Source organism: Strix aluco, chromosome 3, assembly GCF_031877795.1.
Source record: "Strix aluco isolate bStrAlu1 chromosome 3, bStrAlu1.hap1, whole genome shotgun sequence".
Lineage (NCBI taxonomy): Eukaryota > Metazoa > Chordata > Aves > Strigiformes > Strigidae > Strix > Strix aluco.
Genome location: NC_133933.1, coordinates 62,436,090 through 62,451,684, shown reverse-complemented (window position 1 = coordinate 62,451,684; position 15,595 = coordinate 62,436,090). Strand labels below are relative to the sequence as shown.

Sequence of the window (15,595 nt, the reverse complement as noted above, 5' to 3'; positions counted from 1 at the left end):
ACCAAACTCTTTGCATTCCAGTCCCTGGTTCTCAGACACAATTCATATTGTACCCATCTGGATAAATGAGTCACTTGGTTTCTGGGGACAAGGAAAAGATTTTTATTGTCATTACTTCCTAAAGAGAACTCAAAGAAGCAAAAACATCCCTCTCCCAGAAATTCCATTACTTTAAAGGACACTACAGAGATACTGTAATAATTTTCAGCTCGAAGAAATAAAAAAGGGAACATAATAGAGTACAACAACAATGATGTGCAGTTAGCAATACACTTTATTCTTCATTCTGCCTAGTGACTTAAAAAATGGTTAAGAAAACTTCATGAAGTAACAAGACAACAGGTTTTTTTATGTCATTTTTCTCCTTGTTTAGGAAGGACAGAATTTTCCTCATTTTTAACCAACACAGACAGAGAAAATGTTATTCTCAATACTCCTGATAGCATAAAAGTGCACCCACATGTACCCAATTCACATTCTTGTCAATAATCTGATTGAAACTGGCAGTACCACATGTATGTCTCTAGCTAGGGATGCAATTAAGAAAGCCACTGAATCTTATTATCCAACTGACCCTCCCCAAAAAACAACACCAGCCCTTTCTGCATACACTCCCCCACCAGCTTCATTGTATGAGATAATGCTACACAACTCCACGTTCAGTAATAGTTTATTCCTTTTTCATTATTTTATACTAAATCTTTGTGAAACAAAGATGGAAATTCACCCATCTGCAACACAGTAATTACAGCAGTGAGGAGAACGGAGATGACCGTCCCTAACTTTCTGGCTTCCTACTCACTTCATTCCTTAGTGACAGTCTACTACTACTAACGAGAAGGATTTTGCTAATGTTATAGGGAGGGACCATCCTACACTGAAGAGTGACACCTGAAAAGAAATAATACTGAACATCTCGGAAAGCAGAGCTCTGCTCTAGCCAGTTCAAAGACCACCCAAACTGAAGATCTGTTCTAACAAGTTCAGATAATGTTTTTTTGTTTAAGCGGGTATGGAAGAAAGAACAGTAACTGTGTATTGAAATTCAAGACGAATTTGTGTGCGGCAAAACTGGCAAGTGCTAGCAAAGTTCCCTGAAAAGATTTTCTTTGAGTGTTGTTATTGTGAGTTTCCATCTGATTGTCAGACAGTATTTCATCAGATGCTTTATAGAAAATTAAGACATGAAATTTGGGGAGCCTGAAGAACAAAATTCCCCAAACTATTCCAATTATTTTCCTATAAATGTGAGAGAAAAGAGAAAGAGTCCGGTACATTTTAAACAAAAAAAAAGTAATGAAGTTATGCTCTGTGTAAAAAGCCAGAGAAGAAAGGGAAGAAAGGTACTAATAGATTTAGTGACTACCCAGAGTAAACAGACCACCACATTAATGATCCCCTCATTTTTTTATGGCAACAGATAAACTACTTTAAGCTGGAGGACACATATGAAAACTTCCATAAAAAATATCTCCAAGCATGTGCCTGTTCTTTTTATTAATGCCTCATCATTTCAGTGCCTGCAAGTAAATACCTATGTTCATACTCCATCTGATAAGTAAGTTAAGTATAATAACACAGAAAATATCAATCACATCAGAAACCTCTGAACAGCTTGGAAAACATGATTATACTAACATATTAAAATTTGAAGAGAAAAACCCAGAAGGCTTTCAAGCAACTATTATTCATATTATTGTTCTAAAGTGAGACAACAGAATAGATTTATGTACAAAGTACACAAAGAAGTACACCCAGAGCTGCAGTGCCCTCACTGTGAGGTAGATTTTCCGTTTCATTAAAACCAGTTCTACAGGCACAGACAGTCACACTTTGGACTTAATGTGCAATATTTTGTTAAAAGAACTCCAAATAAATGTTTATAATCCCTTTCACTAACTTCAGTAGCAGTTAGACAGGGCTCCATATTCACAGCAAACACTGATTTCTCTAGCAAGTTAAACAGCTAAGAAAACTAAAATTTTTTTAAAGACAGGCTTTGAAATGCGTCTCGGCACCAGGGGATTTTCAAACTTACTACCTTTTGTCCTAATTCTCTTCAGTTTAGGGGAAAAGTTACACCCTGGGGGAATACCACCACCCACAACATATTTATTGCATATAGTAATATAAATGTACTTGGCTGTAGGTAGTATGTGCAGACTTGGGATTTCCAGCCATGCCACCAGTGGCCTACTGGGACTGGCTGCTATATGTACACTGCTCTCACAGATGCTTCACTGATCTCTTCTAAACTGCCCAATGATACCAATAGCTGTGTGAAGGGCTGCCATTTTCTCTTAAACAGTTATTAAGCCTAGTATTATTATTATTGGACCAGTAAACCCAGATAGAGAGAATCCCTGGTCTAGGCCACAAGGCTGAAGACATTTCTCAACCAGTTCGATAGCATCAAATCTCTAAAACAATAATTTCTCTAGAAAACCAACATTCTCCTTGTCATTTTTTTGTTTGCGCTTCTTCTGTTTAGTGCTAGCTTTATCAATTGCTAGCCTGCAAATCCACAAAATTTAAAAGATAGTACCAGATAAGCTTCTCCAGTCCATTTGCTGGACACCAAAAAGAAACATATATGTACATTACAATATCTATAGCAATTTTAGAAGTCCAGGTTTCCTTACTGCAAATGCCTTTCAGGTGATAGTAACTGTGAAACAAGAAAAGGTTTTGCTTGCTTGTAAAACCCCATGAAATACTAAGTCTTCAGCAGAGAAGTATTGGTTTTAAATCAACACAGATGTGAAAGAAAATAGAAAGTGGTGGTTGCTTTTCTGAGGAATAGGAAGGAAAAGGAGACAGCCTATAGAAATCACAGTTTCCAAGATAATTCCCCAGTGGAAATAAGACTGTGCCTCATCTTTCTACATAAGAAACCACTGTGGTCCTTCTGAAGTCAATCACACTATTTTCACTAACTTCTCAAAATATATCACTAGTAAAGTTTTCCAGCACAGGATGCAGGGCATACTTATAAACTACAGTATTGGCAATACAATATACTTCATAATGGAGGAAACATAACTGCCACATGATTGAAAACACCACCAGAATTTATATTCCTCTTCTTACTCAAAGTGGGCAAAAGACAACTAAACAACCACAGTTACTAAACCACTGATATATATATATATATGCAAACTTCTCCCTTGGGAATAATGTTTTTTTTCAAAATTGTTAGCTTACTAAATATATTAAGAATTATCGGTTACTAATTACATCGATTTTTTTCCTTCCTTTGCAAAAGCCAGTCTCTGAGACATCAAATCAAAAGATTAGGAAACCAAGTTATCTATTGACTTTTCTCTGAAGTGACTTTGCCAGCAAACCTTCAGCAATTGTAAGGAGAGATTTTATAGAGATCAAAGGGATCAAGACTGGAGAAAAGGCTCATTATAAATTTATTGTTTGTTAACTAGTGGATGTTTGCACATGATCCATCTCACTCTTTGTCTCACTGGTTTGCCCTCATTCAAGAGGCAAAGTCATGTTTTAAGACAGTCGAAGACAAAGATTAACATGAATAAATCTTCTGTAGCCCTAGTGATCAATTTCAGTTCCAGCAGAATGCAGCCAACTTATTCCATGGACTGAGCTGGAAAACAAACAGCAGCTCTTCAAGGACAGAACATCTAATTAGCACATATTAAGAGAGCATCATTGATACTCTTCAGCTGACTAAATAAACTACTAGCATCAGTATCTAATGGGGAAAGGGCTAAATTAATTATTTATAAATAAATATACATCACAATTTTTCCTCAGTGCATCACATGTTACAAGCACTAGACATCTCTAGAAATCTGTATATTCTTCTGGGTCTCAAAACCTACTTCAATAAAAGGATGCTTAATGTTTTTCCTTCTCCATTCAACTCACTAGGCTTTGGACCATGAAATAAAGTGACCTAGAAATAAATTATGAATATCTGAGCACTCAAAGGGCTTATGAACATCTGTACCACAAATCCTTACACAAACCTGCATACTTTTTGGACTCTGCTCATATAGCTTCAGACTGAAGTGTGCTACAAGAGCTTGACAGTGAAGTCAGTATCAACCAGTCTGCTCTTCAAGTTCAAACCAGTATAGTATGAATTTTAAATACTATAAGCATCAAATTCCTGAAACTAAAAGTGTTCCACTAACCAAAGAAACATAATTATGCTGTATTGGATCAAAGGAAATAATCTTCTGTTGCTACTCAAGAGGCCACAATATGCAGCCTAAAGTAATGAGAGAGCAATAGCTACTCTGACTGGAAAGGCAGGTAGGGATGGGCTCTCAAATACCAGTCAAAACATTCAAATTATCAGATGTCTTCTGTTCATGGCCTAATAAAATAAAAGATAAAGCAACCTCAGTCCACAGACCTATTAGGCTGCACTACTAGACAAGTTTAGTACACAAGAGGGCCTGGGTAGTGAGGTCTTTGCCTGAACACTAAACATGTCTAATTAAAGCATCTTTTGCCAGTAGCTGCCTGCAAAACTGGAGACATGGGCAAGATGTCAATACCTCAAGATGTACTTCCCTAAGTATCACTGGAGTGATTCCTGGTTCACATGCTAAAAGTGAGAGCAGAGTAAGGCTTGATGTTTATGCACCAGTGTACATACAGCAAGATGACCCTTTTCACTGAGGAACAGTTCTAGCTGCTCATCAAGCAGTGATGGGTCTGAGCGTATACTGACAAAAAATTCCCAGCACACAACCAGAGAGTGTTACAAGAAGTGCTGTTAGTGACTAAGTGTCCCCCTTTTCTTTGAACTGATACTGGTATAATGCTCCAGTGGTACTCATGGCAGTACATTTTCACCTAGGATGGAAAACTCCAGTCTTGACTTCTTGTTCCCATTTAGACTCCTACAGGAGTTTTTAAGAAACCTAGTGGATCCTGGCCTTCAAGTCACGGCTAAATTTCAAGTGAAGCACATGGTTTTGTCTCCCTCAGTCCTTCCTCCAATTTTACTTGGATAAAGTATTCTTCACGTCCTGTCTTAAGATGCAGAACAGTATTGCTAAGTATGCATTCCTAAATCTCTACTGCAATTCAATAATAAATTAAATTATTCACAGAACATACTGTATATTCTGTGGTATGCCATATAACAACTAGATATTATTAACGGCTAAGTATATCATAAAACAGTGAAAATTGATTACATTTTTCCAGAAGAGAAAAGAAATAGCTTTGTGCTCATAAAACAGATCGGTCTGATCCTCAGGTTTGAGGAGCCTACCTCCCGCACTGCTCTGGATTGCTGTAGAAACCTGGCAATAATTACAACTACCATACCAGCTATGCCCAAGACAATTATGCTCAGGCCTAGAAAGCACTGACAGACAAGCCCAAAGCAAGAAATAATGATAAATATGCTCCTGCAAAAGCATTTTTTCCAGTACCTGATTCTCTATGGCCTTTCTGTTTTTTGGATCGCTAACAATTGAGAGCTGCAACTCTGCCATCTTTTTCATCTTGCCATCCATGTCAATCTTCTGCAAGAGACTCTTGGTTTGATTTTTCAGCAGTCTAATGGTGTCCTCTTTCCCAAGCTTCTTTGCAAAGAGAGAAGCACAGGCTGAATGTATGGCAGTAACCCAGTTTTCCAGATCCGTCTGGCTTGTCGCCTGTGAAACAAATCAACAGCACAACATTGTGAGCAGACAAGAGGGGAAAAAAAAGAAAAAAAATCAGCAGCTCTAGGACATGAAGTGCTTGATGGGTTCACTGTGATCTTAGGCACTTTATCTTAAAATGAGTGAAATAAGCTTTTATCTTTAAAACTGTGCAAATAAAGCAAGTGTGAGCTTTTCCTGCACTCCATCATGACATACCTCCAAACTTCATCTTCTGAGAGCTCCAAGAGCGCAATACAGCCCTACAGGCTGTGGGAAGGACGTGACTTGCATCCTTTGTCCCTCAAATTAATTAAGGTAAAACCCACCAGGTTTAAAAGATAAACCTCCTCTTCTGTGAGTAACACATAAACAGAGAAGATTTTACATGTAAGGTCTGAGGAGAGGTGTTTGCCAACTTAGTGCCAAGTTTGCCAAGTTAATGGAGAGAGGACAACAAGGTAAAAGAATACATCTGTACAAAGTGTCTCTGGAGATATTTACATGTGTGCCTATGAATCAACATGTTTCTATGCAGGCAGTTCCACATAATACTGTTCTTTATTAACATTTCCAGTGGAGCAGTTAAGCAGCCAAGATCTTTAGATTATTTTTAGCCTTCTTTTTTGAACATCTTGCTCAAACAAACTCTCTTTGAGGCCAGCAGATTCAGGGTTGAGCACACCATTCTGTAAGGGTGGAATGCTAAGATGTGAAAAAGTTAATAATAAAGCTGCTTTTCTAGAAGCTTGTAACAATCAGGTACCAAAAGTGTCTTGCAGATTTGTGATCTCTGTTCTTTTTATTTCTGAACCATAACTGACTGAGCCAACTGGTGTAATATCATATACCTGAAGTCATATCATACACTTAAATCAATATTATAATAGTAAAATGTATTAGTGTAATTATGTTATTATTTTTAAGTCAAAGGCACAAGCATGATGTGTATGTGTGCATGTGTACATACAATCATATACATGCATGTGCATACTCACAAACACATGCTAAAATGGAAACAACCACAAAGTTACATATGCATGCTGTTACCTGAAATAGGTAGACATCTCCAAAAGAATTGCTGAGACAGAACACATTTTCCTTCTTGGGATGTTCTGGAACAGACTGAACTATACTGTCTTCTGCAAACAGGGCATATCGAGGCAAACTGCTCTGCTCCATTGAGTTCCTTCCATAGGTCTCATAAAACAGCAGAGTACAACCTTTGCAGTTCAGAGACAAAAAAACATAAGGAAAAAGTAAGTTCTGGATCTCCCATTTCAGTTCTCTTAATGCTTTTGTGAATTAAGAGTCCCTGCAATGATGAGGAACATCAGTTCTGCTCCTCTTTTGAAATAGAGAAAAATGGAAGATATTCTAAACTGGAAAATGGGCAAAGTTAACGATAAATTTGCCAATGAAAAGTTGCCACAGATATCTAATACGGACACAGCAAACATCCATGGACTTAGAAAATAAAACAGGATACTTCAATATGGAGGTGTTTAAGATCAGATTGGATGGGGTTTGACTAACCTGACCTAGTAAAAGATGTCCCTGTCCATGGCAGCAGGGTTGGACTAGATATCTTTAAAGGTCCCTTCCAACCCAAACCATTCTGTGATTCTATAAATAAAATCAGCCTATTAAAATGTTAAAGCACGCAGAAAAGATTAATTCCTGCTTAGTTAAATCGGCCTTTGTGGTTTTTTATTAAATTGAATTGATTCTCTCATAACAGCCACCTAAGAAATCTTTGTATTTGTTGAAAAGATTTGCAGAAACTTTTGTCTTCAAACAACACAGTGATTAAATTTCTCAAATTTAAAGCAGATTTCCTTGAATCTACCTGCAAACTGCAGACAATTCTGAATAATTTAAAACAGTTTAAAGGGGCTGAGTTTGAGCATGTTCAGTCCCATAGATAGTGTAACATCTAAGGTACGGAATTTGCATCCAGAAAACAAACTTCATCCTTGACGATGACAGTCCTGAGTGTAACAAGAGGAATTACTTCTGGAGGGCAGCAGAGGAGACTTGATTTCAGTCCCCAGCAGTATGTCGCCTTTGGCAGTGAAGCTGGCTCAAGAAGCGCCCGTCCCCTCCAACCCCGCCAGCCTTTCATTCCTGCCCCATGTTACAATCCACCACCTACTGAGATGCATCGATTTCCCTGTTCAAGGGATCACAGACTGAACTGCATTACTAAAATAATCTAGTTATAAACTAGATTTCTCAAGAATTTCTTAGGCTAGTTGTGCATCCAGAGACAATAAGTAAATAAACCTCGCTTTCACCCCTGGGAAACGGCAGTTTAATAATTTTTTTTTTTTTTTTTTTTATCTTGGAAGATAAATTAATACTATACTATGACTGAATGTTTAACCTGGAAGAACTAAGACCAGATACTATAAATATATTTTGAAAACTGAGGATAACCTAAGCAGTTAGAAAAATTTGAGGCTGATGGTGGATTCTCCAGCAAGGCAAGCCTTCTCCAAAAGATATGTTCAAATTCATTCAGGAATTAATTTAGAGAAGACCTATGGCTGCATTACATAGGACATCAGACTAAAAGTCCCTTAGGGCCTAGTAATCCATGAATATATTAGAGCTGTAAGCCCTATACATATTCAGTAGGACCTGAAATTCAACCTATACAAGGATTGAGTTTGCTAGAGCTACAGGATTGTCATCCCTTTAGCCCGCTTTTTGTTGCTGTTTTTCCTTCAAATCAAAGAGGCACCACAACACAGGGCAGCACCAAAACTGAGATTTTGGGTTGACTTGTTGATTTCAGGCTGTTGGTGTTTTTCTGTGTGACACACTGTGTGCACGTATGCACATGCAAATATGCCTAGGAAGTGCATATCAAGGGGACATAGCAAAACCTGCAAAACAGAAATGTTTCCTCTGTGGATGCTTTTAAAATACTTAAGTGAAAACAGAGTTCAACCTTTATTTTAGTAATTCTCCAACATTTCCACTTAACACTGTATTAAAAATCCCAGACACATCATCCAAAGTTATGTACATTCGAGGGGAGCTTCCTCAAAGGTCAAATCTGAAATCAGAACCAAAATCAGGATTTTTGGATTCTTCTGTCTGATAAAAGGGAAAGCTGGGCCTACTAGAGTTTATGGGACAGATTCACTGTGGAATACACTGGTTCAAATCTACGGTGTATGAAAAGTGAGAACCATCAGAGGGATTTCATCACATTCTCCAGTGCCAAAGAATGTACAACAGCTACAAAAAAAGGGAAGTAGGTATCAGAGGTTACTGACCAAATTATTTCACAACTGAAAAGCTGCCAATGGAAGGAATCCAATAAATAGAAATGCCTCTATACTACTTAAGTGCACTTTTTCCTATTACTGTCCAGAGTGTCTGGCAGAATATTTAGGGTAAGAGCAGATCCTATGAAGTTGGTCCTACCCTTTCCCCTGACCTTCTTTATGACACAGAAACACTTGGAGATCTCTGCAGTTGGAAAAGAAGGATACAGTTTGTCACACTCTCCATATCAGGCATGGCACTTCTGCCATCATTTCAACATAACAGGGCAAACTAAAACAATAAAACCAAGTCCCCTCTTGTATTCGGCAGCAACAGCAGGACTCTACAACCACTTCTACTTCTGCATTTTAGGAGAGTGTAAATTATGTTCTATTTTAAACTCCCATATTTCCCCTATGTGTTATCAAAAAGGTAACTAAAGATACATCATTTTTTTTATCCTGACAGTTTATATGTACATAAATAAAAATTTCTGAAGGGTGCACATGCGTGTCAGGCATATGACACCCCAGGTATATCTTCGGCCAAGTGATTCCTGGAAGCAGCTAGTTTCATCGACTCTGACAGACCCACTGGGACTGATTACTGTCCGAGTATTTTAATCAAAACTTGAACTGAAGAGGGAGGGCAGTGGAAAAGCAATTTCCCTCATTAAAATAAACTAATTAGACAGGACAGATGAAAAAGAGAATTCCTCTTGTTAAATGGTTACTATTCAAGTTCAGGTCTTGGTGGCCCTGAAAGCAGAGCAGAGGCCTCAGGACATGTATACTTTGAAGTCTGGCAGGTAACCAGATGGTTATAAGCCTTCTGCATATTTATAATTAAACACATCTCAACAGAGTGCAAAGAAACATGCTGTTCTCCATTTGCATATGTTGCTATTTTAAGTCATATTTTAAAATAACTTGGTTATTTAAACTTCAAGAACAAATTAAATACAGATTTATTCAAAACCCTGTATAAGGAGAACCAAAGCAAGCACCTTGATCTTGATATAGCATATTATGAAAACAGAACTATGCCTTGATATCCAGACAGGCAAGTTTATTTTGGCAGCAGAAGTCTCCACAGACAATAAAGGTACAAGATCAAGGAAATGAGGAATGCATATTTAAAACAGTTAACAAAACGGAAGAGTTTCAGCACCACGAATGCAGACATATCACCCACCCAAAGTAAAAAGTGTAGTATCTAATACTTCTTATAATGTTAGAAATTAATAAATTTTTTTACAAATAATTTTATTATTCCTTTTTTATAGCTGGGTAAATTCAGGTAGCAAGAAGGGATGTGACTTATTCAAGGTCACCAATAAGCCAATTTTATAGCAAAGGACTGAACACGAAGCACCTAAATTCCTTTCCAGAGCTTCATTATCGCAGAAATGCATGAATTCCTAGTATATAATGTACTTTAGTTGGGAGTTTTGATAGTATTGTTTAGAAACTACTTGAATTTTAGAAGAGGCAGATCAAACTCATATGTATACTTCATAACGCAAACACATACAATAAGGGTGGAATTCAGATACTGTTTTTTCCTTTGTATACACTGCTTGTAACCATGAATCATGCTATCCAGTGATCAGGATAAGTGATTCAAACTGTTAATACTGCCTACATTTTGATCCCTTGATAACAGGTCTCTGAATTATTAGGCAGAATTGCTACATTCTTGTGAGTTTACTTCTTTGAAATCAGCACTATCAAGGACAACATTCCCAGCACTTGCTGTTTGCTGTTCATTTTTCTTCAGGTCTATACCCATGCAGAATTTTGAAAAGGGCAACCTGTGGGAAAGTTGTTATTTTCTCTCCTCCAGACCCAGATATGCTAGGAAATTATTAAGTTTGATCATTTCCTTACTCATTAACTTAGCATTATATTTACTGAAAGGCAAATCCTTTGGATGCAGTTCAAAAAAAAAAAAAAAAGCCTATGAACTCACCCATTAAATTCCTCTTCCTCCCCACAATATATGTTATTTTCCTTCTCACACTTCCTGACACCCATACACTTCTTGTGGCACACCCACCTGCTCGATTACTCTGAGCCATCAACATGCACTGTGAGAGCAGCGCTGAGCACAGCAATCACACCACAGCCCACCAGCAGCAGTCCCTTTAAAGGGGATTGCCTTCCCACAGGCCTGTTTCACAGCAGGAGCAGTCAGGGGAGATGGGAAGGTGGGCATGCCAAAAGCCAGAAGGGGTTGGTATTGTGGGGAGTGGGCAAAGTGAAAGGCAAAGGAGGGACACTGGTGAACCCTGGGAGTGGTCTGTGGCAGCTAAGCCTCAGGCACTGCAGGGCTTCCCCTGTTGCTGCTTCAGCCTCCTCTGCCCTGAACTGCACACTTTTCTGGGTAAACACTCTAGTCCGGGGAGTTCACCTCTTTGTTATGTTGCCACCTGAAGCACTGGAAATGAACTGAACATTTCAACACTAATTTACCCCAGCTGTAAGTAAACCTCATGGCAGAGTCCAAGGAACAGGGAACTGGGCACCAGGGACTTCTCCTGATCCTTAAATTTTGAATCCTCCCAAGAGAGGTGTAACTTCTGTATTCTTCTCAGTTTCGGTTCAATTTGGTCTTTGATCTCCAAATGTCCAAAAGCATCTTATAAACCCCCAGTCTTGTATGAGTACAGAAACTGAGAAGTCAGAAAAAACCAACTCCTGCTATGTTATGAGACGCAAGGCTGCACGTGCAATACCAAAGATATGAGCACCACCTCAATTCAGTGGGCTGCTCAGGCACATGCTCCACTTCAAGCATGGAGATAGACTGTGTAAAGTTAGGCATGAATTTCTGATCCCCCTAAACCTGCTAAGAGAAACTGTCATGAATGAAAAGTTGCTGAGACACAATGGAAACAACTGCTGCTGCCAAGCTGAAGGAGCAATGCGGTGGTTTACCTTTGAGTGTGACCCAGTACTGCTTCCACTTCCGCCGCGTGACCAGCTCCAGCTTCTTCTCCTTCTGCAGGGTCACCAGGGGTTTGAAGAACAGCCACCCTGCTTTGCGCACCACTCCTTGCTCCTTCTCATACAACAAATCCAGCTGCTCCAAGGAGCTGAGGGACTCGCCACTGGAGTCCTCTGTTTCCGATGAGGTCTCAGTGTTCTCCAGGTTCGTCCTGCTCATCTCCAGCTCCCGCATAAAGTTTTCATAAATGTTCTGCCTCAGGGCATCACTGCTGACCGCGTTGGTGGACTCACTTCTCTGGGACAGGACGTGGCTGGAGCCAGGTGACCACAGCAAAGTAGAGAGCTGCGATGGTGCCAGCGTGTCCGTGGTGAAGTTGTCCATTCTGCTGTCAAAGTATTCGCTCCCATCTCTACACTTTGGCTCCTGTGCAAAAAAGGAATATGTCAGTGATCAGCCACCAGAGCTATGATGAAAAGGCACACCTCATTTGGCATTTAAATTTGTTTTATCTTTAGCCACAGCCAGTTCCTTCATCAAGGGCCACCTCTTTCCGCCATAAGCTTTGCCTTGGCAGTCACTGACATCGTCAGTGCCACCACTCATGGTTTTCTCAGCAGAACCCCATTAAACCCTAACCATTAGGTCTGTGAGCTTTGGTAACTCAGACACCTGCAAGTAATCTCCAAAATCACTAGTAACTATTGGGGCTTCTACTGGCTGAAACCTGAGGGACTCCAGGAGACAACAACATCCTTCGGCTGAAACCCAGGCACCACTGCCTACACATCTGTATGAGTACAAGCAGAAACAGCATCACAGCAAGTTTCTTTATTATTACAGGGTTTTCAATACTTTGGTGACACCCCATTTGTGAGAGGCAGCTACATATAGCTTCAGCACAGCTAGGCTGATTTTACCTTCACTTTCTATTTGTCATATAAACTGTGCTTAACCAACATAAAAAAGGTCAAAAGTTGAGGATATTTTAAGCTTGTTAGTATTGACCAATTGACAAAAACCTAATCTAACAGAAGACACAAATTAAAAAAAGAAAGACATGCTTGCTGACTTGCACGAATCTAGTTCCAGACTGCAGAGGTGTGTATTTTCTGACTTGCTAGAACCCCCTGAGAGCTTGACTATCTCATCAAGCACCAATGGGCCTTTCTCCTAATTGCATTGTGCAACTTCATCCCTTGTATTGAGAGGGCTGGCCAATTTTACTTTAAATACTCAGGCCTGATGGTATGACTTCAACTGTGCCTTGTGATATGTATGCTAACGTAGGCCCATTTCTTGCCACTGCTTGTTGACATGGGACCTTGTTGGCAGATTAGGCCTTTTCTTTCTTAAGCCTTTCCCAGTAATGTGCTGACTGCTCCCAATTCTCCCGGGCTCCAGTGACGGACAGGGATTTTCATACTACTCGAGACAGAGACTCCTCAGGCTAACTTCACTGTTGAGAACCACACCATCCATCATAAGAAACCATTTTTTGTCTTCCCAACTCAAGTGTTGATGATACTATTTGAAAGCAACCAAGGTTTAAAAACATACAACACAAAAAAACCTGCTGCCTTTTTCAGCGTAAGTGTGAGGGAAGAGAAAAGATGGCTATAAACAATTCAAGAAGTAAAGCTATTACCCTCAGTAATAATAAAGCTATTATACTTTCAAGTTTAGACTGCCTCTCTAAAAGCATTTATTTGCTCCCAGACTTCTGTACATGAATAAAGTAAATAAACCTTGGTCTCCTGTGAGCTGCTCTCACCAGCAGCTTTGAAAGCAACTACTTTTTTGTTCCTTTGCTTCCTACTTGATGCTCTTCAAAACTGCAGCAGAAAAGCTGTGCTGTGTTTTGACAGCATCAGGACCTCCAGTGTGCAGCCAAGAGCAACAGTGAGCACGCCCTCCCAAGCGTTGCCAGACAAGCCACTTCTCAAGCAGCAGGACACTGCTGGTCATGGCCTCACAAAAAACAACTTGAACTAAACCCCATGTTCCCTTATGGTACATTGAAGTTCAAGCCTGGCTTTTCAGATCACTGTCTGGTGACAAGGATCCAATTCTCTTGGTAATGGAGCACCTTCCTCAAATCTTATTGCAGAGTGTTAATCAGCATTCTCCAAGAGTAACTCCCTCAGCATCAACAGTTCTGCTTTTTATACAGTAAAGGGAGGGAAATCGGGGCGGGGGGGGAGGAATAATCACACGTGTAATGTGTTTATGCCCACAAAGCGACCATACGACACTATTGTACAACTGCGCTGGCCATCTGCAGTTCAGTGGGATACTGGAAGCTTTCTCCACCTTCTTTTTAATTACTGTCTCTGTACATGTGTGCCAAAATCCTGTATTTTAATTGTTTGACTGTTCTCCAGGAATGGCCAGTGTCCTCCAGAAAACTTTAACAGTTTATTAAGAATATGTATTTCTTTGAGTCCCAAAGCACTACTAAGGAAAACAACATGAAATGCAGACATAAGAACGTGTCTACTGTGAAGGGCCACTACTGGAACAACAAGCATTAAGGAAGAGGGTGGGATACAACCTGTCCATGAACAGACACTAACCACATCCTATGTTTTCTCCATGCACACAGAAAGGGTAGAAATGAGGAAGTACCAGAGCAGAGCAAATGGACACAGGATTCAAAATTAATATATACACTTCACCATGACATCACTTGTATTTTATTTTTTTTAAAGAACAGAACTGGCACAGTCACACAGTCTCTGCTGGTCCTCAGGGACGCTGTCACTGTAGCAGGATCTGGTCACTGCTGAAAAGGTCTGACCCAAACCCCTGCTGGTGGTGGCTTTCCTGCCAGGCAACTTTCTGCTCATTTTCTCTCTGTTGCATCTAGTGATGATAGAAAACTCCCACTGCTCCTGCTCAGCTGCATTCAAGCAGATGTCTCAATGTCCGAGATATACCCTGGAATAGTTATAGATAATGCAAAAAGATAAAGTGGCTAACTAAGATACCAATTAGACAAAATGACGTATGTAATAATTAGCTGTAAAGAACAGTGCAGGAAACAACTCAGCCTGCTAAATTCATTAGGACCCAAGCTGAAAGTAGAATCTAATACCAGTTTTCAAGCCAAATAAAGAGATTGTCTCAATGTACTTTTCTTTTAAATTCTCTTTATACGACACTTCAGGTCTGTGGCTTATAAAGTCAGGAAATTTCAGAAATTATTCCCATTGAAGAACCTGTCTGCAGCAGCTGTTTCTGGTGGATGGATTTTCATTTTACACAGCATTTGCTCATTTTCTCCATGTTATACAGTTGCACACTGAGTTTACACCACCACCTTTAGCAGTGGCCAACTATGCAATGAGTCTGCCTAAATTCTTTCCACAAGTTTCACATGCATCACATATGCCTTGCTGTTCATACATAGTGTATTGTGATACAGCATCTCCTCAGTGCTGTTTCAGCACGGATTAAACTAAATTAGGACATGCTATGCAGTAGAATAGCAGCGATGCATTGAGGGAATTCATTAGGACACTCTTGTGCAACGAAAGCTGGGTCATGGCACAGAATGACTGCAAGTCTTGATGTGAGACCATTATTAGAAAGGCAAACTCAATTCCAGGATATATCAGATCAAGTATCAGATCAAGTCAGACATAAGGAAACATCCAAGTCACTATTCAGGGCACAGCCGAGGGCTCCTCTGGAATATCCCATATCCAAATCTGTTTATGGATGATTTA

General features: G+C 39.6%; 1 protein-coding gene across 1 annotated transcript in view; it reads right to left on the bottom strand.

Moving 5' to 3' along the window:
- TIAM2 (TIAM Rac1 associated GEF 2) overlaps positions 1 to 15,595 on the bottom strand; it is a 92,058-nt gene that overhangs the window by 71,527 nt on the left and 4,936 nt on the right. The window contains exons 3-5 of the mRNA XM_074818805.1: positions 11,855 to 12,290; positions 6,687 to 6,859; positions 5,424 to 5,648 (exon numbers count right to left, since the gene is read on the bottom strand). Of these exons, the coding sequence (XP_074674906.1) occupies positions 5,424 to 5,648; positions 6,687 to 6,859; positions 11,855 to 12,290 (834 nt within the window). The remainder of the gene's footprint in view (positions 1 to 5,423; positions 5,649 to 6,686; positions 6,860 to 11,854; positions 12,291 to 15,595) is intronic.